The 27,797-nt window shown below is 45.2% G+C and overlaps 1 protein-coding gene across 1 annotated transcript; it reads left to right on the top strand.

Annotated features, from left to right (window-relative positions):
* The first annotated feature begins 1 nt into the window (after position 1).
* Positions 2-27,034, top strand: LOC132780822 (acid phosphatase type 7). The gene is made up of 14 exons (XM_067461711.1): positions 2-300; positions 3,295-3,567; positions 6,438-6,638; positions 9,041-9,223; positions 9,486-9,511; positions 10,460-10,557; positions 13,230-13,292; positions 15,333-15,447; positions 15,729-15,842; positions 16,747-16,804; positions 18,708-18,775; positions 18,904-18,975; positions 20,574-20,711; positions 25,240-27,034. The coding sequence occupies exons 2-14, from the start codon at positions 3,420-3,422 to the stop codon at positions 25,312-25,314; spliced, it is 1,359 nt and encodes a 452-aa protein (XP_067317812.1). The 5' UTR covers positions 2-300; positions 3,295-3,419; the 3' UTR covers positions 25,315-27,034.
* Positions 27,035-27,797: the final 763 nt, after the last annotated feature.

Genomic DNA, 27,797 nt, shown 5'->3' with positions numbered 1-27,797 from the left:
AAAGGGAGGAGACAGAGACAGAGAAAGAGGAGGAGAAAGAGGAGAAAGAGGAGGAGGAGGGAAAGCGGCTGGCTTCCTTTCTCTTGTTTGCGCCTTTTACGCACAAGGTCCTGGAACAGCCCAGAGCTTCCGATTCGCTTCGCTTCTCCTTGTGAGGCCTCCTTGGCTTCCTCTTCTTGGATCCGGCTTCAATTTGGAGCCTTTCTCCGGTTTGTAGGGTCGAAGAGAAGGCCCAGATCCAAGGCAGACCAGCGTTGCATCCATCCAAGGCCAGGGCGCACGGAGGGACCCTGGACAGCGGTGCGTTCCCATTGTTATGACCTCTGTTGTTCCTGTTGTTATTGTTTACTAGCCGTCCCCTGCCAGGCGTTGCTGTGGCCTAATCTAGTGTTCTGGAAAATAAAGTAATGCGAAAGTATTGTCGAAGGCTTTCATGGCCGGAATCACTGGGTTGTTGCAGGTTTTTTCGGGCTATATGGCCATGGTCTAGAGGCATTCTCTCCTGACGTTTCGCCTGCATCTATGGCAAGCATCCTCAGAGATAGTGAGGTCTGTTGGAACTAGGGAAATGGGTTTATATATCTGTGGAATGACCAGGGTGGGACAAAGGACTCTTGTCTGCTGGAGCTAGGTGGGAATGTTTCAACTGACCACCTTGATTAGCATTTTGTGGCCTGACAGTGCCTGGGACAATCTTTTGTTGAGAGGTGATTAGATCTACCTGATTGTTTACTCTCTGTAGTTTTGCTGTTGTAATTTTAGAGTTTTTTTTAATACTGGTAGCCAGATTTTGTTCATTTTCATGGTTTCCTCTGTTCTGTTGAAATTGTCCACATGCTTCTTGTGGATTTCAATGGCTTCTCTGTGTAGTCTGAAATGGCGGTTGTTGGTGTGGTCCAGCATTTCTGTGTTCTCAAATAATATGCTGTGTCCAGGTTGGTTCATCAGGTGCTCTGCTATGGCTGACTTCTCTGGTTGGAGTAGTCTGCAGTGCCTTTCATGTTCCTTGGTTCGTGTCTGGGCAATGCTGCTGCGTTTGGTGGTCCCTATGTAGACTTGTCCACAGCTGCGTGGTATACGGTAGACTCCTGCAGAAGTGAGAGGATCCCTCTTGTCCTTTGCTGAACGGAGCATTTGTTGGATTTTCTTGGTGGGTCTGGAGATAGTTTGTATGTTGTGTTTCCTCATCAGCTTCCCTCTGCGGTCAGTGGTTCCCTTGATGTCTGGCAAGAACACTTTTCCTCTGGGTGGGTCTTTGAATGGCTACCAGTATTAAAAAATTCTAAAATTACAACAGCAAAACAACAGAGAGGAAACAATCAAGGACATTCCATCTGAGGAGATTCCATCTGAACATGAGGAAGAACTTCCTGACTGTGAGAGCCGTTCAGCAGTGGAACTCTCTGCCCCGGAGTGTGGTGGAGGCTCCTTCTTTGGAAGCTTTTAAACAGAGGCTGGATGGCCATCTGTCAGGGGTGATTTGAATGCAATATTCCTGCTTCTTGGCAGAATGGGGTTGGACTGGATGGCCCATGAGGTCTCTTCCAACTCTTTGATTCTATGATTCTATGATTCTATGACATCTAATCACCTCTGAACAAAAGACTGCCCCAGGCACTAGCAAGCCACACCAAACAACTGCCAGGCCATCAAATGCTAATCAAGGTGATCAGTTGAAACATTCACACCTTCCTCCAACAGTCCTTTGTCCCACCCTGGTCATTCCACAGATAGGTAAACCCATTTTCCTAGTTCCAAAAGACCTCACAACCTCTGAGGATGCTTGCCATAGATGCAGGCAAAATGTCAGGAGAAAATGCCTCTAGAACATGGCCATATAGCCCCCCAAAAAACGACAACAGCCCAGTGATTCTAGCCATGAAAGCTTTCAATAATACATAATTAATATTATTGGATAATGGGAGTTGTAGTTTGGCAAGGGTCTTGAACCTTCTCTGCCAGAGAGTGCAAAGTATAAACTCCAAACATACCATAAAGTCGAGCCCCCCAAAATGAACAGTGGGATTAGTCTTTCAGTTTAGGAAGGGGAAAGTGCATCTTAGGGGCAACACTGTGGATGGAACAAACAGAAATGGGATAATTTATTTATTTATTTATTTATTACCGTCACTTTTACCCCGCCCTTCTCACCCCCAAGGGGGGACTCAGGGCGGCTTACAGAAAAAGGCACAATTCGATGCCTTATCACATATACATACAAATATAAAAGTGGTCACCCTCCAAAGGCACATGGGAAGAGCCAAGTTTTCATTTTTTTTCTTGAAGGCTGCTAAAGTGTGTGCGTGTGTGCGAATCCTATCTATCTATATCTCTGGCTGGATGGCTCTTTGTCAGGAGGGCTTTGATTATGTTTTCTTGCTCTGGTGAAGAGAGTTGGACTGGATGGCCTTAAGGCAGGATTTCTCAACCTGGGGGTTGCAAAGGGGTGTCAGAGGAGTCACCAAAGACCATCAGAAAACACAGTTATTTCTGTTGGTCATGGGGGTTCTGTATGGGAAGTTTGCCCAAATTCTGTCATTGGTGGAGTTCGGAATGTTCTTTGTAGGTGAATGATAAATCCCAGCATACAATTCCCAAATGTCAAACTATATTTCCTCCAAACTCCATCTGTGTTCATATTTGGGCATTTGGAGTATTCATGCCAAGTTTGGACTAGATCCTGATTAGCATTGAATGGTCTTGCAGCTTCAAAGCCTGGGTGCTTGGGGAGAATCCTTTGTTGGGAGGTGTTAGTTGACTCTGTTTGTTTCCTGTCTGGGATTCCCCTGTTTTCTGAGTGTTCCTCTTTATTTACTGTCCTGATTTTAGAGTTTTTAGGGCCAGCAATCAGTGCCTCCCAACAAAGGATTCCCACAGACAGCAACCATCCAGGCTTTGAAGTTTCCAGAAGTGGTTTGCCTTTGCCTTCCTCTGAGGCTGAGAGAGTGTGACTCACGCATAGTCAGGTGGCGGATTCAAAACTGGGAGTTGTAGCCAAATGGTGCTCATTCTGAACTCCTTGCAAGAACTAATTTGGACAAGAGATGAGTTCAGGTGAATGGGAACTAATCCATCTGGATGTCCCCTGGGCAACGTCCTTGCAAACGGCCAATTCTCTCACACCAGAAGTGACTTGCAGGTTCTCAGGTCGTTCCTGACACAGAAAAAAAGCTCCACATTTTCGGTTGGCTGCTCACACATTTAACCCCAGTCCTGAACAAAACTGTGCCCTTACTTTTCCTTTCAGGACAGATTGTTTTGTTGACTTTGTTGTCTTCTCTTTGTCGGCCACAGACTGAGTGAGAGGCCCAAAGGAATGTGCCTGCCGATTGCAACACCACAACTCATGTTGACTTGCTAAAGGAAACTGGAGTGACCCCGGCTCGGTGTCCGGTTCACCTTCCGCTTTGAGCCTGAGCATGCATCGGAAAGGTTACCAGAGAGGAGCAAAGGACTTCTCAAGAAGCATGGCGGGATCCTTGTGTTTCCTCTTTGTGTTGCTCTCCTTCCTAGGATGCAAAAGCTTGCGCTCCACCCGACCTGAGCAGGTCCACCTTTCTTACCCAGGTATGTTTCTCCCTCGGTGAGTCTTGGGGTCTTTCTAGGCAGGCCCGATATCCCAGGATCTGATCCCAGGTTTTTTGTTTGTTCCAGATTATCTGGCAGTGCAGACTCATAGAATAAGGCAGGAAACCTGGGATCTGATCCTGGGATATAGAGCCTGTTTGGAAGGGCCCTTGGAGTGCATCTATATTATAGACTAGCTGTACCCACCAACCTTCCTCTTTCTCTCCTTTCTTTCTCTCCTTCCTTCCTTCCCTCTTTTTCTTTCCCTTCTTCTTTCTTCCTTCTCTACCTCTTTCTTTTCTCGCTTCCTTTGCTCTTTGGTTCCATCCTTCCTTGTCTCCTTCCTTCCTTCCCAACCTCTCTCTCTTTCATTCCTTCTCTCCTTCCTTCCCTCTTTCCCTTTTTTTATTCTCTCCCTCTTTCTCTCCTTCCTTCCTTCTCTACCCTTCTTTCTTTCCTTCTTTCTCTCCTTCCCTCCTTCTTTCCCTGTTTCTCTCTCTCCTTCTTCCTTCCTTCTTTACCTTTCTTTCCTTCCTTCTCTCCTTCCCTCTTTCTCTCCTTCCTTCTCTACCCTTCTTTCTTTCCTTCTCTCCTTCCGTCTTTCTCTCCCACCTTCTCTCCTTCCTTCTCTATCCTTCTTTTTTCCTTCCTTCTCTCCCTCTTTCTCTCCCTCCTTCCTTCTCTACCTTTCTTTCCTTCTTTCCCTCCTTCCCTCCTTCTTTCCCTCTTTCCTTCTTTCCTTCTCTACCTTTCCTTCCTTCCTTCTCTCCTTCCCTCTTTTGCTCCTCCCTTCTCTCCTTCCTTCTCTATCCTTCTTTTTTCCTTCCTTCTCTCCCTCTTTCTCTCCCTCCTTCCTTCTCTACCTTTCTTTCCTTCTTTCCCTCCTTCCCTCCTTCTTTCCCTCTTTCCTTCTTTCCTTCTCTACCTTTCCTTCCTTCCTTCTCTCCTTCCCTCTTTTGCTCCTCCCTTCTCTCCTTCCTTCTCTACCCTTCTTTCTTTCCCTCCTTCCCTCTTTCTCTCCCTCCTTCTCTCCTTCCTTCTCTAGCCTTCTTTTTTCCTCCCTTCTCTCCTTCTCTCCTTCTTTCTCTCCCTCCTTCCTTCCTTCTCTACTCCTCTTTCTTTCCTTCTTTCTCTCCTTCCCTCCTTCTTTCCCTCTTACTCTCTCCCCTTCTCTCCTTCCTTCCTTCTCTACCTTTCTTTCCTTCCTTCTCTCCTTCCCTCTTTCTCTCCTTGCTTCTCTCCTTCCTTCTCTACCCTTCTTTCTTTCCTTTTCTCCTTCCCTCTTTCTCTCCCTCCTTCTTCCTTCTCTATCCTTCTTTTTTCCTTCCTTCTCTCCTTCTCTCCCTCTTTCTCTCCCTCCTTCCTTCTCTACCAGTCTTTCCTTCTTTCTCTTCTTCCCTCCTTCTTTCCCTCTTTCTCTCTCTCCTTCCTTCTTTCTCTACCTTTCTTTCCCTCCTTCTCTCCTTCCTTCTCTATCCTTCTTTTTTCCTTCCTTCTCTCCCTCTTTCTCTCCCTCCTTCCTTCTCTACATTTCTTTCTTTCCTTCTTTCTCTCCTTCCCTCCTTCTTTCCCTTCTTCTCTCCCTCCTTCCTTCCTTCTCTATCCATCTTTCTTTCCTTCCTTCTCTCCCTCCTTCTCTCCTTCCTTCCTCCTTTCTGTGTATGTGTTTTGTGTGTGTGTATCATATATGTGTGCATATATGTGTTTGTGTATATATGTGTGTGGTTTTGCACTTGTAATGTATATTTTTGGATTTTTGGTTTTATGTCCCTTCTGCTTTGTTTTTCAGTGTTTTGATGAGTGATGGTCACTCATTGGCCTGAGAGGTGTCTTGTGTCCAAATTTGGTGTCAATCCGCCCAGTGGTTATTGAGTTCTGTTAATCCCACAAACGAACATTACCTTTTTATTTATATAGATTTAATGCAGTTTGATACCACTTCAACTGCCATCCCATGGAAGCATGGGGATTATAGCTTAACCAGGTCTTTCGCCTTCTCCCCAAGAGTGCTGGTGCCTCACCAAACTACAAATCCCAGCACGCCATAGCATTGAGTCGTGGCAATTAAAGTGGTGTCAAACTGTATTAAATGTACAGTTTAGATGTATCCCTTTGTTGGAGTCTGAATAGTTTCCTTGATCTTCATCTCCAAATTCAGGAGTGTAGGTCCTGAGAGTTGTAGTTTATTGAGGTAATGGTGCTTCTTGGCAGGGAAAACTCAATACCTTCTAACACTACAACTCCCATGATTTGATTCGGAGTAAGATCCTGACCATTTGTCTAGCTTGCTGTCAACCTTTGCAGCCCGAAAGACAGTTGCATCTGTCAAGAAGGAAATTTAGGTATTGCTTATGCGGGAAGGATAATCTAATTAGTTTACGATGCCATAAAACTCTCCAGCAGTGTGCAAAAGAATGAGGAAGTACTCCATCGGTGTCACAAGTGCAACAGCTCCCCCGATGGCTGGAATTCAAAGTATACCCTCATGAAGCTGGAAAGTTAAATAGCCTCAGTGTGTCTGTCTCTATATGTTGTGTGTCTATGGCATTGAATGTTTGCCATGTATATGCGCATTGTGATCCACCCTGAGTCCTCTGCGGGGTGAGAAGGGCGGAATATAAATAATGTAAATAAATAAATAAATAGCATTGAGCTATGGCAGTTCAATTGAGGTTAAACTGCATCAGATTTACAGTGTAGATGTACCTTTAGAAACGGGACCTTATTGGGGACTGCACCTGAGTTGTGGCATTATTTTATTTATTATTATTTTTAGTTGTACTCTTCCTACTTTAAATAAATTCATCCTGGAAGATGTTTCAGGGGATTGCATTCCTATAATCATGTCTAGTGGCTCTTACTTTCTCCAGGAGACCCCAACTCCATGACGGTCACCTGGACGACCTTTGATCCCGCTCCGTCCATTGTCCTCTTTGGCCAGGACCCGGGAGAGGCCTTCAGTCATATGGCCAAAGGAAACGCCACGCTCTTTGTGGACGGAGGGAAGTTAGGACGCACCATGTTCATTCACAGGGTCACTCTCCGTGACCTGGTGCCGGGACAACGCTATGGTAAGTGTGCTGGTAGGTCTGTACCAGGAGCTCCAACTTTATTCTATTAAGTGTTTGCATGCATTCCAAAGTTTCAGGGATTCTACAAAAAGGTGGCTTCCTTTGGTTTGCAGTCATAGGGCAAGCCACCTGTCTATCATTGTTAAGTTTGGATCCACCCCTTCTCCCAGGGAGATGGGAAGGGAAGAGGGGGCCATTTTTAGTAAGTCTTAGTGAGGAAAGCTAAGTTAGAGGACGTGGACAAGCTTCACTTGCAGAAAAGCTTCATTTCTCCAGACATTCGGGGGGGAAATTCCCAAAGCTCTGGCTGGGAGCTCACAGCTTCTCAGCCTTACAACATCTGAGGGAAACAGCCCTAAAGTCTTAAAGAAATTCCAGAGGGAAAACAGCTTCACAGACCCAAAGAACTCCAGCTGGAGAATCTACAAGCTTTGCCTGGTAAGTTTACTTGGTACCAAGACGCAGTTTGGAATCGGTAGTAGATCCCACACCAACAAAACGTAGATAACAGACAGTCTGGGAGAGGTTAAAAAAGGGTTTTCCTCTCAAAGTATAAGAACAGTTAACGAAGACAGTTGCCTGTCCCTTGTGGACAAGAGTAAAGAAGCCACCAGTTGATTTAAAACCTTGAAGCATTTGTTTGACTCATTGAAGATTTGAGAAATATCTGTTTAATTTGTTCAATAATAAAGGACTTTGTTTAACCTTTCAAGCCATCTAAAGACCATTTCTTCAGGAAAATCCTTGAGGGCCTCTTTCGTGGCGCCCTGGCTTCCCGCTGGGCAAAAGGTGCACGTCCTATTTCAAAAGACAATTATTACAGGCCCAGTGCATCTAATTACCTCTCAGCAAAAGATTGCTCCAGGCATTGCCAGGCCATCAAATGCTAATCAAGGTGGTCAGTTGAAACATTCACCCCTAGCTCCAGCAGACAAGAGTTCTTTGTCCCACCCTGGTCTTTCCACAGATATATAAGCCCTTTTGCCTAGTTCAAACAGACCTCACTACCTCTGAGGATGCTTGCCATAGATGCAGGCGAAACGTCAGGAGAGAATGCCTCTAGAACATGGCCATATAGCCCGAAAAAACCTACAACAACACAGTACTTCCTGTTGGTTGACAGAATTTTATGGAGAGTCTATGTAGGAATGTTGGCCCAATTCTTTCGTTGGTGAGGTTCAGAATGCTCTTTGATTGTAGGTGAACTATAAATCCCAGTAACTACAACTCCCAAATGTCAAGGTCTATTTTCCCCGAACTCCGCCAGTGTTCACATTTGAGCATATTGAGTATTCAGGCAAAGTTTGGTCCAGATCCATCATTGTGTTTGAGTCTACAATGCTCTCTGGATGTAGGTGAACCACAACTCCCAAACTCAAGGTCAATGGCCACCAAATCCTTCCAGTATTTGCAGTTGGTTATGGGAGTTCTATGTGCCAAGATTGCTTCTATTCCATCATTGGTGGAGTTCAGAATCCTCTTTGATTGTAGGTGAACTATAAATCCCAGCAACTACAGCTTCCAAATGACAAAATCAATCCCCTCAAATCCCACCAGTATTCAGATTTGGGCGTATTGGGTATTTGCTCCAAACTGGGTCCAGTGAATGGGAATACATCCTGCATGTCAGATATTTACATTACGATTCGTAACAGTAGCAACATCACAGTTATGAAGTAGCAATGAAAATAATGTTATGGTTGGGGGTCAACACAACATGAGGAAGTGTATTAAGGGGTCACAGCATTAGGAAGGTTGAGAAACGCTTCTTCCTTCCTGGGGGAATCCTTTGTTGGGAGGTGTTAACTGGCCCTGATTGATTCATGTCTGGAATTCCCTTGTTTCTTGAGTGTTGCTCTTTATTTACTGTCCTGATTGTTTTTAGGGCCAGCAACCAAGCTAGTGGACTGTAAACGCTTTGATAAGCTGGAATGTGTCCAGAGTAGGGTGACTAAAATGATCAAGGGTCTGGAGAACAAGCCCTATGAGGAGCGGCTTAAGGAGCTGGGCATGTTTAGCCTGAAGAAGAGAAGGCTGAGAGGAGATATGATAGCCATGTATAAATATGTGAGAGGAAGCCACAGGGAGGAGGGAGCAAGCTTGTTTTCTGCTTCCTTGGAGACTAGGACGTGGAACAATGGCTTCAAACTACAAGAAAGGAGATTCCATCTGAACATGAGGAAGATCTTTCTGACTGTGAGAGCCGTTCAGCAGTGGAACTCTCTGCCCCGGAGTGTGGTGGAGGCTCCTTCTTTGGAAGCTTTTAAACAGAGGCTGGATGGCCATCTGTCAGGGGTGATTTGAATGCAACATTCCTGCTTCTTGGCAGAATGGGGTTGGACTGGATGGCCCATGAGGTCTCTTCCAACTCTTTGATTCTATGATTCTATTGTTATTTGCAGCCTACCGTTGTGGAAGCGAGCTGGGCTGGAGCAGAAACTACGTCTTCCAGGCTTTGCTGAACTCCACCGCCTGGAGCCCCCGCTTTGCCCTCTTTGGGGACCTGGGCCTCTTGAACCCTCAATCCTTGCCTCGGTTGCAGTGCGAGACCGAAATGGGACTCTATGATGCGATTCTGCACGTGGGTAGGATTTTGTCTACCAAAATGGCTCTAATTTAGATCCTTTGCTACTTAGGAGGACTTAGATCAGGTGATAGGCAAACTTGGGCCCTCCAGGTGTTTTGGACTTCAACTCCCACAATTCCTAACAGCCGGTAGGCTGTTAGGAATTGTGGGAGTTGAAGTCCAAAACACCTGGAGGGCCCAAGTTTGACCATACCTGATTGAGATCCTTTGCTACGTTGGGAAAACAAAGCCAAACTCAGCTTCTCTCCTTTCCTTTGCAGGGGATTTTGCCTACGACTTCGATACGGTAAGATATGTAGAGTCAGCCTATATTTACGCTCTCGTTATAATTAAACATGGGCCCTCGGTATCCACTGGAACCCCTCTTCCCAGTGGATACCGAAATCCATAGATGCTCAAGTCCCGTTATATCCAATAGTATAGTATAATGGCAGGACCCTTGGTGGTGCAGCAGGTTAAACTGCTGAGCTGCTGAACATGCTGACTGAAAGATTGGTGGCACGAATCCACGGAGCGGGGTGAGCTCCCCTTATTAGCCCCAGCTTCTGCCAACCTAGCAGTTTGAAAACATGCAAATATGAGCGGGGTTTGCTCCCGTTGTTAGCCCCAGCTATACGTCACTCTGGAATGCAGGAGGTGTGGACTTGTACTGATAACAGCATATTCGAGAGTTCATGATGTGACTACCGGACGTAGAGGAAGACGTTTTACGACATGCTTAGTGTTAAGTAGCTTCTGATGTATATAGCTGTAAATAAAGTAGTTTATAGCCTAAGGTGGCTGTGATCGATCGTGTTTCCTGCCTTGCTGTGCAGCCTATGTCACTGACAGGTTCATCGGGTGTTCTCCTATGGCTGACTTCTCTGGTTGAAGTAGTCTGCACTCTGACAACCACCATGTCAGGCTACACAGAAAAGACATTGAAACCCACAAGATATATAAACCCAATTTCCCTAGTTTCCAAGAGACCTCACAACCTCTGAGGATGCCAGCCATAGATTCAGGCGAAGCATCAGGAGAGAATGCTTCTAGAACATGGCCAGACAGCCCGGAAAACCTACAACAACACATGATTTCAGTTTCTTCCCAAAGGACAGGAGAGAGGGGGCTGGCCTAATTTCATTAGGGAGTGTGTTCCACAGAAGGGGGCCACCACTGAGAAGTGACTTCTCCACCGCCGTGACTTTTCCACCTTTCTCAAGGGCTTTATTTCTTCCCTCCCACCCTTTTGCAGATGGATGCCCACTTTGGAGATGCCTTCATGAGGAAAATCGAACCCGTGGCAGCTACAGTGCCGTATATGACTTGCCCAGGGAACCACGAGGAGAAATAGTAAGTAGTAGCCACAGACCGGCCAATAACATCACGGAACACGGTTTTTGTTCCTGGGTGGTATATGCCGTTTTCTAATGGCTTCTATCATGAAAACATGGGAAAAGTTGCAAAAAACTTGGATTCTGCAGGAGGGACATCCTGCTATAGCACATTTTGCTTGAGTTTTCCAATGTATCTTTCATTGGGTCTCAACCAATTCAATATAGTTTGTGCCACAAAAAAACAAAGTTTCTGAAGAACAAGTACTTTCAAAGCAAAGACTTCACATTTCAAACCAGGAACAGATTTTTTTCCCCCAAATTTTGTTACATAGTGTAATACATGAAGTATGGGATTTATCAGGCCTGGGCAAACTTTCTAACTTTGGAGCTGCATGCTAGCACTCTTTGCTATCTGGGGATTGAAGGAAGGAAGGAAAGGAGGAAGGAAGGAAGGAAGGAAGGAAGGAAGGAAGGAAGGAAGGAGAAAAGGAAGGAGAGATGAAAGGGAGGAAGGGAAGGATAGGAGGAGAAAGAGGGAGAGGGAGGGAGGAAAGAGGGAAGGAAGGAAAGACAAAAGGGAAGGAAGGGTGGAAGGGATGGATGGAAGTAAGGAAGGAAGAAAAGAGAGAAGGAGGAAAGGAGGAAAGGAGGCACGGAAGGAGAAAGAGGAAGGAGGGAGGAAAAGGGGAAGGAAGGAATGAAGGAAGGAAGGAAGGAAAGACAAAAGAGAAGGAAGGAAGGATGAAAGGGTGGGAGGGAGGAAGGAAGGAAGGAAGGAAGGAAGGAAGGAAGAAAAGAGAGAAGGATGAAAGGAGGAAAGGAAGGATGGAAGGAGAAAGGGAGAGAGGGAAGGAGGGAAGAAAAGGGGAAGGAAGGAAAGACAAAAGGGAAGGAAGGATGGAAGGGATGGATGGATGGAAGGAAGGAAGGGAGGGAGGAAGGAAGGAAGGAAGGAAGAAAAGAGAGAAGGAGGAAAGGAGGAAAGGAGGGGTGGAAGGAGAAAGAGGAAGGAGGGAGGAAAAGGGGAAGGAAAGACAAAAGAGAAGGAAGGAAGGATGAAAGGGTGGAAGGGAGGGATGGATGGATGGATGGATGGATGGGAGGGAGGGAGGGAGGGAGGGAAGAAGGAAAGAGAGAAGGAAGGAGGAAAAGGAGGAAAGGAGGGGTGGAAGGAGAAAGGGAGAGAGGGAAGGAGGGAGGAAAAGGGGAAGGAGGGAAAGACAAAAGGGAAGGAAGGAAGGTTGAAAGGGTGGAAGGGATGGATGGACGGATGGATGGAAGGGAGGGAGGGAGGGAGGAAAGAGAGAAGGAAGGAAGGATGAAAAGGAAGAAAGGAGGGATGGAAGGAGAAAGAGGGAGAGAGGGAAGGAGGGAGAAAAAGGGGAAGGAAGGAAAAACAAAAAGGAAGGATGAAAGGGTGGAAGGGATGGATGGATGAATGGAAGGAAGGAAGGAAGGAAGGAAGGAAGGAAGGAAGGAAGGAAGGGAGATAGGGAGGGAGGAAAGAGAGAAGGAAAGAAGGATGAAAAGGAGGAAAGGAGGGATGGAAGGAGAAAGAGGGAGAGAGGGAAGGAGGGAGGAAAATGGGAAGGAAGGAAAGACAAAAGGGAAGGACGGAAGGATGAAAGGGTGGAAAGGATGGATGGATGGAAGGGAGGGAGGGAGGAATGGAGAGAAGAAGGAAAGAGAGAAGGAAGGATGAAAAGGAGGAAAGGAGGGGTAGAAGGAGAAAGAGGGAGAGAGGGAAGGAGGGAGGAAAAGGGGAAGGATGTAAAGACAAAAGGGAAGGAAGGAAGGAAGGATGGAAGGGATGGATGGATGGAAGGAAGGAAGGAGGGAGGGAAGGAAGGAAGAAAGGAAAAAGAGAAGGAGGAAAGGAGGAAAGGAGGAATGGAAGGAGAAAGACGGAGAGACGGAAGGAGGGAGGAAAAGGGGAAGGAGGGAAAGACAAAAGGGAAGGAAGGATGGAAGGGATGGATGGATGGAAGGAAGGATGGATGGATGGGAGGAAGGAAGGAAGGAAGGAAGGAAGGAAGGAAGAAAAGAGAGAAGGAAGGAAGGATGAAAAGGAGGAAAGGAGGGGTGGAAGGAGAAAGGGAGAGAGGGAAGGAGGGAGGAAAAGGGGAAGGAGGGAAAGACAAAAGGGAAGGAAGGATGAAAGGGTGAAAGGGATGGATGGATGGATGGATGGGAGGAAGGAAGGAAGGAAGGAAGGAAGAAAAGAGAGAAGGAAGGAAGGATGAAAAGGAGGAAAGGAGGGATGGAAGGAGAAAGAGGGAGAGAGGGAAGGAGGGAGGAAAAGGGGAAGGAAGGAAAGACAAAAGGGAAGGATGAAAGGGTGGGAAGGAAAAATGGAAGAAAAGGGAAGGAGGAAGGAAAAAGAGAAGGAAGAAACAAAAAGGGAAGAAGAGAAGGGCGGAAGGAAGGAAGGGAAGGATGAAGAAAGGGAATGATAAAAGAAAGAGAGAAGAAATAAATACAAAAGGGAAGGAAAGAAAGAGAAAGAGGGAGAGAGGGAAGGAAGGAAGGACGAAAGCGTGGAAGGGAAGGAGAAAGAGGGAGGGAAAGAGGAAGGAAAGAGGGAAAGACGGAAGGAAAGGAAGGTGTGAGAGAGAAGGGTTTGAGAAAAGAGCCCAAGGGGGACTTAGTTTCTCCTAAGTAACTTTTTCTTTTCATTTCTTCCTCCAGTAACTTCTCCAACTACCGCTTTCGCTTCAGCATGCCTGGGAACACAGAGAGCCTCTGGTACAGGTGAGTGTCTTCTAATCCAGTATCTTGGCCTTTCAGTTAATTATTCCAATTGTATTTTAATGTGGTTTGCCTTTAAGAAAAGTTACCCCTTGTTTCTTAAAATCTATATTTACTTTTATAGGTAAAATTACTGCCATTTGACACCACTTAAACTACAATGTCTCTGAAGCTATGGATTCCTGGGAGTTGTAGTTTGCACCCTTTGGTAGAGGATGCTGAAGACCTTGTCAAATTATCTCTCCTATGATTCCATAGCATTGAGGCATGTCAAACTATAGCTCTTAGGATTCCAGCCTTATCAAACTATAACTCCCATGAGTCCATAGCATTGAGCCATGGCAAACTATAGCTCCCATGATTATATAGCATTGAACCATGGAAAACTATAGCTGCTATGATTCCATACCATTGAGCCATGGCAAACTATAGCTGCTATGATTCCAACCTTGACAAACTATAACTGCTATAATTCCATAGCATTGAACCATAACAAACTATAGCTGCTATGAATCCATAGCATTGAGTCATGGCAAACTATAGCTCCTATGATTCCAACCTTATCAAACTATAGCTCCCATGAGTACATAGCATTGAGCCATAGCAAACTATAGTTCCTGTGAGTCCAACCTTGTCAGACTATAACTCCCATGATTCCAACCTTTTCAAACTATAGCTCCCATGAGTGCATAGCATTGAGCCATAGCAAACTATAGCTCCTGTGAGTCCAACCTTGTCAGACTATAGCTCCCATGAGTGCATGGCATTGAGCCATAGCAAACTATAGCTCCTGTGAGTCCAACCTTGTCAGACTATAGCTCCCATGAGTGCATAGCATTGAGCCATAGCAAACTATAGCTCCTGTGAGTCCAACCTTGTCAGACTAGAGCTCCCATGAGTGCATAGCATTGAGCCATAGCAAACTATAGCTCCTGTGAGTCCAACCTTGTCAGACTATAGCTCCCATGAGTGCATAGCATTGAGCCATAGCAAACCATAGCTCCTGTGAGTCCAACCTTGTCAGACTATAGCTCCCATGAGTGCATAGCATTGAGCCATAGCAAACTATAGCTCCTATGATTCCAACCTTGTCAGACTATAGCTCCCATGAGTGCATGGCATTGAGCCATAGCAAACTATAGCTCCTGTGAGTCCAACCTTTTCAAACTATAACTCCCATGAGTGCATGGCATTGAGCCATAGCAAACTATAGCTCCTGTGAGTCCAACCTTTTCAAACTATAACTCCCATGAGTGCATGACATTGAGCCATAGCAAACTATAGCTCCTGTGAGTCCAACCTTGTCAGACTATAGGTCCCATGAGTGTGTGGCATTGAGCCATAGCAAACTATAGCTCCTGTGAGTCCAACCTTGTCAGACTATAGGTCCCATGAGTGTGTGGCATTGAGCCATAGCAAACTATAGCTCCTGTGAGTCCAACCTTGTCAGACTATAGGTCCCATGAGTTTGTGGCATTGAGCCATAGCAAACTATAGCTCCTGTGAGTCCAACCTTGTCAGACTATAGCTCCCATGAGTGCATGGCATTGAGCCATAGCAAACTATAGCTCCTGTGAGTCCAACCTTGTCAGACTATAGGTCCCATGAGTGCGTGGCATTGAGCCATAGCAAACTATAGCTCCTGTGAGTCCAACTTTGTCAGACTACAGCTCCCATGAGTGCATGCAATTGAACCTTAGCAAACTATAGCTCCTATGATTCCAGACTTGTCAGACTATAGCTCCCATGAGTGCATAGCATTGAGCCATAGCAAAATATAGCTCCTGTGAGTCCAACCTTGTCAGACTATAACTCCCATGGGTGCATGACATTGAGCCATAGCAAACTATAGCTCCAATGATTCCATAGCACTGAGCCATGGCAGTCCAAGTGGTGTCAAATCACATTCCTTCTACAGCGCAGAGTAGACGAATCCAGTGTTATGAATCAAATTCATTCATAAGTAAAAGAGTTGCCTCAGTTTCCCATTTTGTAACTCCTCTCCCAGTGGGTTACTTCCTGACCGCTTTCCTTGCCTTCCAGCTGGGACATCGGTCCTGCTCATATCGTCTCCTTCTCCACCGAGGTCTACTTCTATTTGGATTACGGCCGGGACCTTGTGGCCAAGCAGTTCCAATGGCTGGAGCAAGATCTGCAGGTACGGATCAGGGCCGGACCTTCGTTGGAGGCTGGTGGACTTCAAATCTTTAAGGTTCTGAAACCTAAAAGTGGTTAACCAGGGTTGTGTTTACACTGTGGAATGAATGCAGTTTGACCCCACTTGAACCGATATGGCTCAATGCTTGTGAAGGTTTGGGTTGTTGGGAATTTGAGAGTTGAAGTCAGAGACACCTGGAGGGCCAAAGTTGGCCCATGCCTTGTGTAGATGCAGCTGCCATGATTCTCAATTGTTGCTGTTTTCCTGAACTTTTCTGGCAGGAGGCGCATAAACCGGAGCGGCGCAAGGAGCGCCCTTGGATCATAACCATGGGGCACCGACCCATGTACTGCTCCAACAACGATCGGGATGACTGCACACAGCACGAAAGCATTGTGAGTGCGAGGGGAAAGCAGACGTGAAACCTTGGGGCACAACGACACCAACTAAGGCTGTATCTACACTGCGGAATCAAAACAGTTTGACACCACTTGAACTGCCATGGGCTCACTGCTATTGAATCCTAGGAGCTGCAGTTTGCAAACTACAATTGCCATCGTATTTATTTATTTATCGTGTTAGAAGTGAGTTGAGAATACAGTTATAATGTATAGAAAAAGCACAAACAAAGCTAAAAACTTGGCATTATGCTACATTTCCTGTGACCAGAAGCTGGCCACTTGGAGTGCCTCTGATATTGCTGTGAGAAGGTCCTCCATTGTGCATGTGGCAGGGCTCAGGCTACATTGTTCACTCTTCTCCACACTCGCATGTCGTGGACTCCACTTTGTGGCCCCATTTCTTAAGGTTGGCTCTGCATCTCGTGGTGCCAGAGCACAATCTGTTCAGGACCTTCCAAATCGCCCAGCCTTCTGTGAGCCTAGGAAGGAGTTTCTCTTTGTTCTCAGCCACTGATTGAGATTTTGGATTTTTCGCCTGCCACTTTTGGACTCTTGCTTGCTGAGGTGTCCTTGCAAGTAACTCTATAGATCTTAGGAAGCTGTTTCTTGATTTAAGATGTTGGCATGCTGGCTGATATCCAAACAAAGGATAGGCCAAGGATGTCCCTGCTTGGACGGTGATGGCACGATCATCAGCGTAAATGAAACTCTCTGTCCCTTCTGGCAACGGCTGGTCATTTGGCACGCTCCCCTGAGGCAGGCTGTTCTGTTTTCACCATCTGCTTCATAGTATTCAAGTGGTGCCAATCTGCATTGACTCTGAGGTGTAGATCCACCCCAAGACGTAACATAGATGGATTTTTAGTTTTCATCATGTTTTAATCTCCCTGTTTCCCAGGTCCGCTGTGGGCTTGACTCCCACCAGTATGGCTTGGAGGATTTATTCTACAAATACGGTAAGTTTTCACCAATACACTATGTAACACTGATGGGGAGATATTGGAAAAATAGGTATTTATTTATGCATATATTGTATGTACTTTACAAGCATTGAAATGTATAGAAAAATCAGGTTCTCTCTGTGTAAGAAAGCCACAGGATGGAGAGAATGCAGAAGGGGATCTGTATTAAAAGGGGGAGAAGGGGGACCTGTTATCTATACATTCCAGGGAGAGAGAGACTGGGACAACATAGCCCGGGCTACAGCTAACTAAGGAGCCTATCCCCTCTCCCTCCTGACAAGTCAAAGTAGGCCCCTTGATTGATGAATGTAAGCTGTATGCTGCTCTTTCGAAAGAAATACAGAGACATGCCTTTTGTATGTTGAAAGATAGAATTTGATATTTCTATGATGCTAAAGTGACGCAGAGAATTATGTCAGTGTATGTAGAAGCATGTTTCTTTGTTTGCCTGCATTTGAAGTGTATAAAAGGCAGTCAACGCCTGTGCTGGCACGGCTGTGCCAGGAGATTTGAATTTCCTTTTCTTGCACTGTTAGTTTGCATGAATCTATTTGGGCCATGCATTTTGCAATTGGGTAGTTTTCCCCAGGTTGCAGTCATAGGGCCAACAACCTATCAATCATCATCAGAGCCTTTAGATCCGCCCCTTTCCCCAGGTTTGGAGGCAAAAGGGGACTTTGAGTTCAGTCTCACAGTTTGGAGCCTTACAGCAGGATGTGTGGGCTTTTTCTATCCCACATACAAAAAGCTTCACTTCTTACAGCTTTGCTGGGGTTAAAGAAATAGATCTACAGCCAGCTTTGCTGGGGAGTAACGTTACAGTTCCACAGCTTTTGCTGGGGGAATACAGCCAGCTTTGCTGGAAAATAAAGGAATGGTTTCACGGTCTTCGTGGGGCAAATCTACAGGACACCAGCTTGGCAGATCTACAGGAACCTTGCCTGGGCAATCCATAACGCAGCTTGGAGCCAGGAGTTGGGTTAAGAAACTTAAGAAACTTAACCCACGCCAGCAGGGTTAAGAAAGATTGCGCAAGGAGGGGTCGGAAGGTTTCCCTAAAGAAGAAAGGAACAGTTTATCAAGCAGTCGCCTGTCCCTTGTCGGCAGATGGAGAAAGCTACCAGCTTTTTAAGATTATAAAGCATTTAATTCACTTGTTTGAAGATTTAAGCCTTAATAAAGAACTTTGTTGGATTTCTTTTGAGCCTCTACAGAACTTTGTGTTGGGAAACCTATGGGGCGCTTTAGCTAAGGCACCCCGTTGGGCATACAGAAAGCACGTCCTGTAAACAGACATTGTCATAGGCCCAGCGTGCGACAGCACACCGCCTTTATCGGACACTCTGGTTTGCTTTTGGAGACAACTCCTCACCAGGGTCCCAGCTGGAAATAAAGCCGTACTTTTCTTTCTCCAGAAAGGATCTCTCTTGATATTCTCTCTCCTATCATGCTGCAACAACACTATTTTTGTTGTTGCAACATGGTACAAATAAAGTGTTGTTGTTGTTGTTGTTGTTGTTGTTGTTCCTGGGTTGAAAATGTCATTTCCTAATTGGTTCTATCACAAAACATGGGGAAAGTTCACTAAGCTGCAAAAACTTTGGTTTTTGCAAGACTTTCCTGTTCTAGCACATTTTGCTTTAGTTTTTCAATGATTATCTCATGAAGTCTCAATGAATTCAACATAGTTTGTGCCACGAAAATGAAGTTTGTGGAGCAGAACAAGTACTTTCAAAGTAAGGCCCATGCAATTCAACAGGAAATAACACTTTCAAACCAGGAACATAGCACAATATTATTGAATGGCCTTTCCACCCAAACTTTTCTTCTACCTGCCTTGCAAAAAACTGGTTTCATTTTCATCTTCTTGGTCTACTTTTCTCTCTTTGGTTTCCAGGAGTCGACCTGGAATTATGGGCCCACGAACACTCCTACGAGAGGCTCTGGCCGCTCTACAACTACAAGGTATTGTTAAGTTGTTGTTGCTATGATGATGATGATGATGATTATTATTATTATTTCAATTTATTTATCTTCCTCAGCCCACAGACAATATTTTTCTTTCTTCCATATCTCTTTGCTCCCTTCTTCAGGTCTATAATGGCAGCACCGAAGCTCCATATACCAATCCTGGGGCCCCTGTCCATATCATCACTGGATCGGCCGTAAGTTACAAAAGTTTGGGGATTGAGTTACATCTGCATTGATAGAATGAATGCAGTTTGAATGCCCTTTTAACTGACCAATGCTGCAATGCTATGGGATCCTGGGAGTTGTAGTTTGACAAGAGATGCACCTGCAAGGTGGAATTAATGCAGTTTTGGCACCATTTTCATTACAGTGCGATCCTGGGAGTTATAGTTTGACATGGGATGCATTTGCACTGTTGAATTAATGCATTTTTGGCACCACTTTAACTGCCATGGCATCCTGAGAGTTATAGTTTGTCAAGGGATGCATCTGCACTGTTGAATTAATGCAGTTTTGGCATCATTTTAACTGCTGTGGGTTCCTGGAAGATGTAGTTTGACAAGGGATGCATCTGCACTATTGAATTAATGCAATTTTGGCACCACTTTAACTGCAGTGGGATCCTGGGAGTTGTAGTTTGACAAGGGATGCATTTGAACTGTTGAACTAATGCAGTTTTGGAACCACTTTCATTGCAGTGGGATCCTGGGAGTTATAGTTTGACAAGGGATGCATTTGAACTATTGAATTAATGCAGTTTTGGAACCACTTTAATTGCAGTAGGATCCTGGGAGTTATAGTTTGACAAGGGATGCATCTACACTATTGAATTAATGCAGTTTTGGCACCACTTTCATTGTTGTGGGATCCTGAGAGTTATAGTTTGACAAGGGATGCATTTGCACTGCTGAATTAATGCAGTTTTGGTACCACTTTCATTGCAGTGGGATCCTGGCAGTTGTAGTTTCACAAAGGATGCATCTCCACTCTTGAATTAATTCGGTTTGGGCACAACTTTCATTGCAGTGGGATCCTGGGAGTTGTAGTTTGACAAGGGGTGTATCTGCATTGTTGTTATTAATGCAGTTTTGGTACCACTTTCATTGCAGTGGGATCCTGGCAGTTGTAGTTTGACAAGGGATGCATCTGCACTATTGAATTAATGCAGTTTTGGCACCACTTTAACTGCCATGGGATCCTGGGAGTTATAGTTTGACAAGGGATGCAAGGTGGAATTAATGCAGTCTTGGAATCACTTTCATTGCAGTTGGATCTTGGGAGTTATAGTTTGACAAGGGATGCATCTGTACAGTGGAATAAATGAAGTTTGGCACCACTTTAACTGCCTTGGTTCAGTGTTGTGGCATCCTGGGAGTGGTAGTTTTCCAAGGCCTTGAGGTGTGCATTCCTGGGATTTGTAGTTTGATAAGACACTAAGCATTTTCTACTAGGAGAGCTCAGTCATGGACAAATGGACAAACTTTGGCCCTCCAGGTGTTTTGGACTTCAACTCCCACAATTATAGTTTTGTAGTTTTACTAAGTCCCGGGCCTTTGGTGCTATGGATTCCTGGGAGTTGTATAAGTCCTGAGACGAAGAGTGCCAAACTACAATGCCCAGGACTCCATGAGGTTGAACTCATTCATATCACAGTATAAAAAAGGCAAAAGACCTTGGAAACTACTATAACACCCATGTTTCCATCACATTGAGCCAATGGCCATTCCATTGCATTGAGCCTTCTTTGCCTGGTTGCTTTGCCCTAAGCGTTCCCCCTCTTTCCCCCTTTTAGGGTTGCCAAGAACGCCTTGACCCCTTTGTCCCCGAACCGAGGAACTGGAGCGCCGTGCGGATCGAGGACTACGGCTTCACTCGGATGCAGATCCTGAACCGGACCCACCTTTGGCTGGAGCAAGTGTCTGACGACAAGGTACTGATTAGGGTGTGTGTTGTGTGCTTTCCGGGTTGTGTGGCCAATGTGTTCGAGCAGCATTTCCTCCTGACATTTTGCCTGCATCTGTGGCTGGCATCATCAGAGGATCTGATGGTGGTGAACCGAGTGGAGTCTATACACACACACATACTTGTCCAGGGTGGGAGAAAGAATTCTTCTCTGTTTAAAGCAAGTGCAAATGTTGCAATTAGAAAGTGTGTATAGCATTGAGTAGCCATGACACTACAAAGTCAATCAGTGAGGGTATCCATATAGAGGAAGCCTGCCCTCTGTTGCCTGGAAGCATCCTCTGTGGAATAATGTCCAGGGTGGGAGAAAGAACCCTTGTCTGTTTAAAGCATGTTGCAATTAGAAAGCGTGAATAGCATTGAGTAGCCATGACAAAGTCAATCAGTGAGGGTATCCATATAGAGGAAGCCTGGCCTCTGTTGCCTGGAAAAATCCTCTGTGGAATAATGTCCAGGGTGGGAGAAAGAACCCTTGTCTGTTTAAAGCATGTTGCAATTAGAAAGCGTGAATAGCATTGAGTAGCCATGACAAAGTCAATCAGTGAGGGTATCCATATAGAGGAAGCCTGGCCTCTGTTGCCTGGAAAAATCCTCTGTGGAATAATGTCCAGGATGGGAGAAAGAACCCTTGTCTGTTTAAAGCATGTTGCAATTAGAAAGCGTGAATAGCATTGAGTAGCCATGACATTACAAAGTCAATCAGTGAAGGTATCCGTATAGAGGAAGCCTGGCCTCTGTTGCCTGGAAGCATCCTCTGTGGAATAATGTCCAGGATGGGAGAAAGAACCCTTGTCTGTTTAAAGCATGTTGCAATTAGAAAGCGTGAATAGCATTGAGTAGCCATGACAAAGTCAATCAGTGAGGGTATCCATATAGAGGAAGCCTGGCCTCTGTTGCCTGGAAAAATCCTCTGTGGAATAATGTCCAGGATGGGAGAAAGAACCCTTGTCTGTTTAAAGCATGTTGCAATTAGAAAGCGTGAATAGCATTGAGTAGCCATGACATTACAAAGTCAATCAGTGAGGGTATCCGTATAGAGGAAGCCTGGCCTCTGTTGCCTGGAAGCATCCTCTGTGGAATAATGTCCAGGATGGGAGAAAGAACACTTGTCTGTTTAAAGCATGTTGCAATTAGAAAGCGTGAATAGCATTGAGTAGCCATGACAAAGTCAATCAGTGAGGGTATCCATATAGAGGAAGCCTGGCCTCTGTTGCCTGGAAAAATCCTCTGTGGAATAATGTCCAGGATGGGAGAAAGAACCCTTGTCTGTTTAAAGCATGTTGCAATTAGAAAGCGTGAATAGCATTGAGTAGCCATGACATTACAAAGTCAATCGGTGAGGGTATCCGTATAGAGGAAGCCTGGCCTCTGTTGCCTGGAAGCATCCTCTGTGGAATAATGTCCAGGATGGGAGAAAGAACACTTGTCTGTTTAAAGCATGTTGCAATTAGAAAGCGTGAATAGCATTGAGTAGCCATGACAAAGTCAATCAGTGAGGGTATCCATATAGAGGAAGCCTGGCCTCTGTTGCCTGGAAAAATCCTCTGTGGAATAATGTCCAGGATGGGAGAAAGAACCCTTGTCTGTTTAAAGCATGTTGCAATTAGAAAGCGTGAATAGCATTGAGTAGCCATGACATTACAAAGTCAATCGGTGAGGGTATCCGTATAGAGGAAGCCTGGCCTCTGTTGCCTGGAAGCATCCTCTGTGGAATAATGTCCAGGATGGGAGAAAGAACACTTGTCTGTTTAAAGCATGTTGCAATTAGAAAGCGTGAATAGCATTGAGTAGCCATGACAAAGTCAATCAGTGAGGGTATCCATATAGAGGAAGCCTGGCCTCTGTTGCCTGGAAAAATCCTCTGTGGAATAATGTCCAGGATGGGAGAAAGAACCCTTGTCTGTTTAAAGCATGTTGCAATTAGAAAGCGTGAATAGCATTGAGTAGCCATGACATTACAAAGTCAATCGGTGAGGGTATCCGTATAGAGGAAGCCTGGCCTCTGTTGCCTGGAAGCATCCTCTGTGGAATAATGTCCAGGATGGGAGAAAGAACCCTTGTCTGTTTAAAGCATGTTGCAATTAGAAAGCGTGAATAGCATTGAGTAGCCATGACAAAGTCAATCAGTGAGGGTATCCATATAGAGGAAGCCTGGCCTCTGTTGCCTGGAAAAATCCTCTGTGGAATAATGTCCAGGATGGGAGAAAGAACCCTTGTCTGTTTAAAGCATGTTGCAATTAGAAAGCGTGAATAGCATTGAGTAGCCATGACATTACAAAGTCAATCAGTGAGGGTATCCGTATAGAGGAAGCCTGGCCTCTGTTGCCTGGAAGCATCCTCTGTGGAATAATGTCCAGGATGGGAGAAAGAACCCTTGTCTGTTTAAAGCATGTTGCAATTAGAAAGCGTGAATAGCATTGAGTAGCCATGACAAAGTCAATCAGTGAGGGTATCCATATAGAGGAAGCCTGGCCTCTGTTGCCTGGAAGCATCCTCTGTGGAATAATGTCCAGGATGGGAGAAACAACCCTTGTCTTTTAAAAGCATGTTGCAATTAGAAAGAGTGAATAGCATTGAGTAGCCATGACACTACAAAGTCAATCAGTGAGGGTATCCATATAGAGGAAGCCTGGCCTCTGTTGCCTGGAAGCATCCTCTGTGGAATAATGTCCAAGGTGGGAGAAAGAACCCTTGTCTGTTTAAAGCATGTTGCAATTAGAAAGCATGAATAGCATTGAGTAGCCATGACACTACAAAGTCAGTCAGTGAGGGTATCCATATAGAGGAAGCCTGGCCTCTGTTGCCTGGAAGCATCCTCTGTGGAATAATGTCCAGGGTGGGAGAAAGAACCCTTGTCTGTTTAAAGCATGTTGCAATTGTCTCCCAACCCTGCTCTACGCCTGTGAGACGTGGACTGTCTACAGACGTCAACATTGACACTGAAATACAACACTGCTTGAGCTCTGCGAGTGCAGCATTCATCCGAATGAAGCAGAGAGTGTTTGAGGACCGGGACATCCATAGGGAGACCAAGGGGCTTGTCTATAAAGCTACTGTCCTCCCAACCCTGTTATATGCCTGCGAAACGTGGACTGTCTACAGACATAAACAGTAAGACTGAAATACAGCACCGTCTGAGCTCTGCGAGTGCAGCATTTTTCCGAATGAAGCAGAGAGTATTTGAGCACCAGGACATCCGTAGGGAGACCAAGGGGCTTGTTGATAAAGCTATTGTCTCCCAACCCTGCTCTACGCCTGTGAGACGTAGACTGTCTGCAGACATCAACATTGACACTAAAATACAACATCGCTTGAGCTCTGCAAGTGCAACATTCATCCGAATGAAGCAGAGAGTGTTTGAGGACCGGGACATCCGCAGGGAGACCAAGGGGCTTGTCTGTAAAGCTATTGTCCTCCCAACCCTGCTGTATGCCTGCGAAACGTGGACTGTCTACAGACGTAAACAGTAAGACTGAAATACAACACTGCTTGAGCTCTGCGAGTGCAGCATTCATCCGAATGAAGCAGAGAGTGTTTGAGGACCGGGACATCCGTAGGGATACCAAGGGACTTGTTTATAAAGCTATTGTCCTCCCAACCCTGCTAAATGCCTGTGAAGCGTGGACTGTCTACAGATATCAATAGTAAGACTGATACAACACCGCCTGAGCTCTGCGAGTGCAGCATTTTTCCGAATGAAGCAGAGAGTGTTTGAGGACCGGGACATCCATAGGGAGACCAAGGGCTTGTTTAGAAAGCTATTGTCCTCCCAACCCTACTATACGCCTGCGAAACGTGGACGGTCTACAGGTGTCACACGCTACTCCTGGAACGATTCCATCAGTGCTGCCTCCGGAAAATCCTGCAAATCTCTTGGGAAGGCAGGCGGGGAAATGTCAGTGTTCTGGAAAAGACCACTAGCATTGAAGCGATGGTGCTCCGCCATCAACTCCACTGGACCAGCCATGTTATCCAGATGCCCGACCACTGTCTCCCAAAGAAGTTGCTCTACTCCGAACTCAAGAACGGAAAACTGAATGTTGATGGACAGGAAAAGAGATTGAAAGATGAGCTCAAAGCCAACCTTGAAAACTCTGACATAGACAGTGAGAACTGGGAAGCCCTGGCCCTTGAGCGCTCCAGTTGGAGATCAGCTGTGACCAGCAGTGCTGCAGAATTTGAAGAGGCACGAATGGAGGACGAAAGAGAGAAACGTGCCAAGAGGAAGGCGCGTCAAGCCAACCCCGACTGGGACCGCCTTCCACCTGGAAACTGATGCCCTCACTGTGGGAGAAGATGCAGGTCAAGAATAGGGCTCCACAGCCACCTACGGACCCACCCTGGAAGACTATCCTACTCGGACAACGAGGGATCGCCTAAGTAAGTAAAGTAAACATTTTCTATGATGAGAGCTCTATAGTAGGGAAACTAATTGTCTATATGTATCTGAAATATAAGCACCTGAAATCCTCGTGTTTTGCTTTTTCTCTTATAAGGATGGTAAGGTCGTCGATGGGATTTGGCTCATCAAAGAGCGGCACGGACCCGAAGCATGGTGCACCGGAAAATGACCCGTTTCTGTGCCTGGGATTTCCGCCTATTGATCTCCACTGCAAGAGATTGCAAGAGAAGAGATTCTGCCGAAATATCCGCAAGAATGTGCTACCTCAAAGGGTCATGGACACAACCGCGCTCTCTCGTTTCCAAACTGAGTTTGGATGGCCATCTGTCGGGAGAGTTTGCATCGCACTTGGCAGAAAAGGAGGTTGGACTAGATGACCTTTGGGGGTCCCTTTCAACTCTATAATTCTACGTTGATTTAAGACAGGCCTGCTGTGTCGATTCTCCATTTCCAAAATTGCACAAGTATATCTTGACTCAATGCTATGGAATCCTGGGAGTTGTAGTTTGGTAAGGCAGAGAACGGCGGAAGACCTACAGTGCATTTTCTATGCCGTATAATGAATGTATTATGACCCCACTTTGCTCAGTGCTATGGAATGCTGGGAGATGTAGTTTTACTAAGTCCTGAGCCGTCTCTGCTAAAGAGTGCTATGGAATCCTGGGAGTTGTAGTTTTACTAAGTCTCTGATCCTTCTCTGATAAATAGTGCTACGGATTCCTGGGAGTTGTAGTTTTACCAAGTCCCCAATCCTTCTCTGCTAAAGAGTTCTACGGATTACTGGGAGTTGTAGTTTTACTAAGTCCCTGATCCTTCTCTGCTAAAGAGTTCTACGGATTACTGGGAGTTGTAGTTTTACTAAGTCCCTGATCCTTCTCTGCTAAAGAGTGCTACAGATTCCTGGGAGTTGTAGTTTTACCAAGTCCCCAATCCGTCTCTGCTAAAGAGTGCTACGGATTCCTGGAAGTTGTAGTTTTACTAAGTCTCTGATCCCTCTCTGCTAAATAGTGCTACAGATTCCTGGGAGTTGTAGTTTTACTAAGTCCCTGAGCCTTCTCTGCTAAAGAGTGCTACGGATTCCTGGCAGTTGTAGTTTTACTAAGTCCCTGAGCCTTCTCTGCTAAAGAGTGCTATGGATTCCTGGGAGTTGTAGTTTTGCTAAGTCTCCGATCCCTCTCTGCTAAATAGTGCTACAGATTCCTGGGAGTTGAAGTTTTACTAAGTCCCAATCCTCCTCTGTTGAAGAGCGCTATGGATTTCTGGGAATTGTAGTTCCATGAAGTCCCGATTCTTATTTGCTAAAGAGTGCTTTGGATTCCTGGGAGTTGTAGTTTTACCAAATCCCAAGTCTCCTCTGCTAAAGTGTGATATTGAACACTGGGAGTTGTAGTTTTGCCAAGACCTGAGCTGTCCCTGCTAAAGAGTGCTACAAATTTCTTGGAACCAAGTCTCAAGGCGTCTCTGCCAAAAAAGTGCTGGTGCCTCGCCAAACTACAACTCCCAGGATTCCATATGCACTGAGCCGCAGTGTCTAAAGCGGTGTCAAACTGCATTTATTCTGCAGTGTAGACGCACCCTTTGTTGGTAAAGCTGCTGTAAAGAATGTGACACAAACCCAAAGATGACATTTTCTCATTGGATGAAATGCTTTCAATCTGGTCCAGCGATCAAAACCAGATCAAGGGCGAATCTTGCTGCCTTCCAGATCTTTGGGACCGAAGATCATTGATATTGCTGCTGTTTTTTAGGGGAAAAAAGTTGTTGATTTATTCAAATTTTCTGGCACTTTAGCTACAATATTGTGGAGATATTTTACTGTGTTGAACCCAACTTTATTTCATGGAACAACCATTATTTGATGGGAAAATAAAGATATTTCTGCAAATGGATGGAAGCATTCTGCAGACTTGCTCTATCCCTTTTCCCCCAACAGATGGCGCATTTCCATTACACAAATCTCCCCTATTGATCAGAAATAATAATACTAATACTATTACTAATACTACTATTATTACTACTACTAATAATAATAATATGCAGCAGATTCTCAATTAAGAAGATCGGTAGATGCTGGATAAATGTAGTTTCTGGTTGCTTGAGAGTTTCATATTAAAAATAGGCCTAATTGATACTTATACCCCATACTATGCCATTAATATCATGTCAAAACTTGGTATTGACATGATATTAATCCTGAAAGGCAGTAGTTAAAAGCAAATACTGACCTTAATGCAGCCCAGTTTAAGTGGATTATATATATTTTAATTTATTATTATTATTATTATTATTATTATTATTATAAAAGTGTAATATTCATTTGTGGGATTAACATAACTCAAAAACCACTACAAGAATTGATACCAAATTTGGACACAAGACACCTCTCAGGCCAACGAGTGACCATCACTCATAGAAACACTGGAAAACAAGCAGAAGAGGCTTAAAAGGCCAAAAAAAGCAAAAAGACACTACAGTATATGTGCAAAAACAACTCTCCTGGCAAACAAAACACACAAAAGCATATCCACACTCCCTTCCGGACTACATCTCCCAGCATCCCCTAGACCAGGCCCTTTAGGAGAGGAGGAGAGAAGAGACTTTAAAAGCCAAAAAAATTTTTTAAAAAATTATAACGCACAAAACTACGTACGA

Source organism: Anolis sagrei, chromosome Y (assembly GCF_037176765.1).
Source record: "Anolis sagrei isolate rAnoSag1 chromosome Y, rAnoSag1.mat, whole genome shotgun sequence".
Lineage (NCBI taxonomy): Eukaryota > Metazoa > Chordata > Lepidosauria > Squamata > Dactyloidae > Anolis > Anolis sagrei.
Note: the sequence above shows the minus strand (reverse complement) of the source record. Positions and strands in the feature narration are given on the sequence as shown.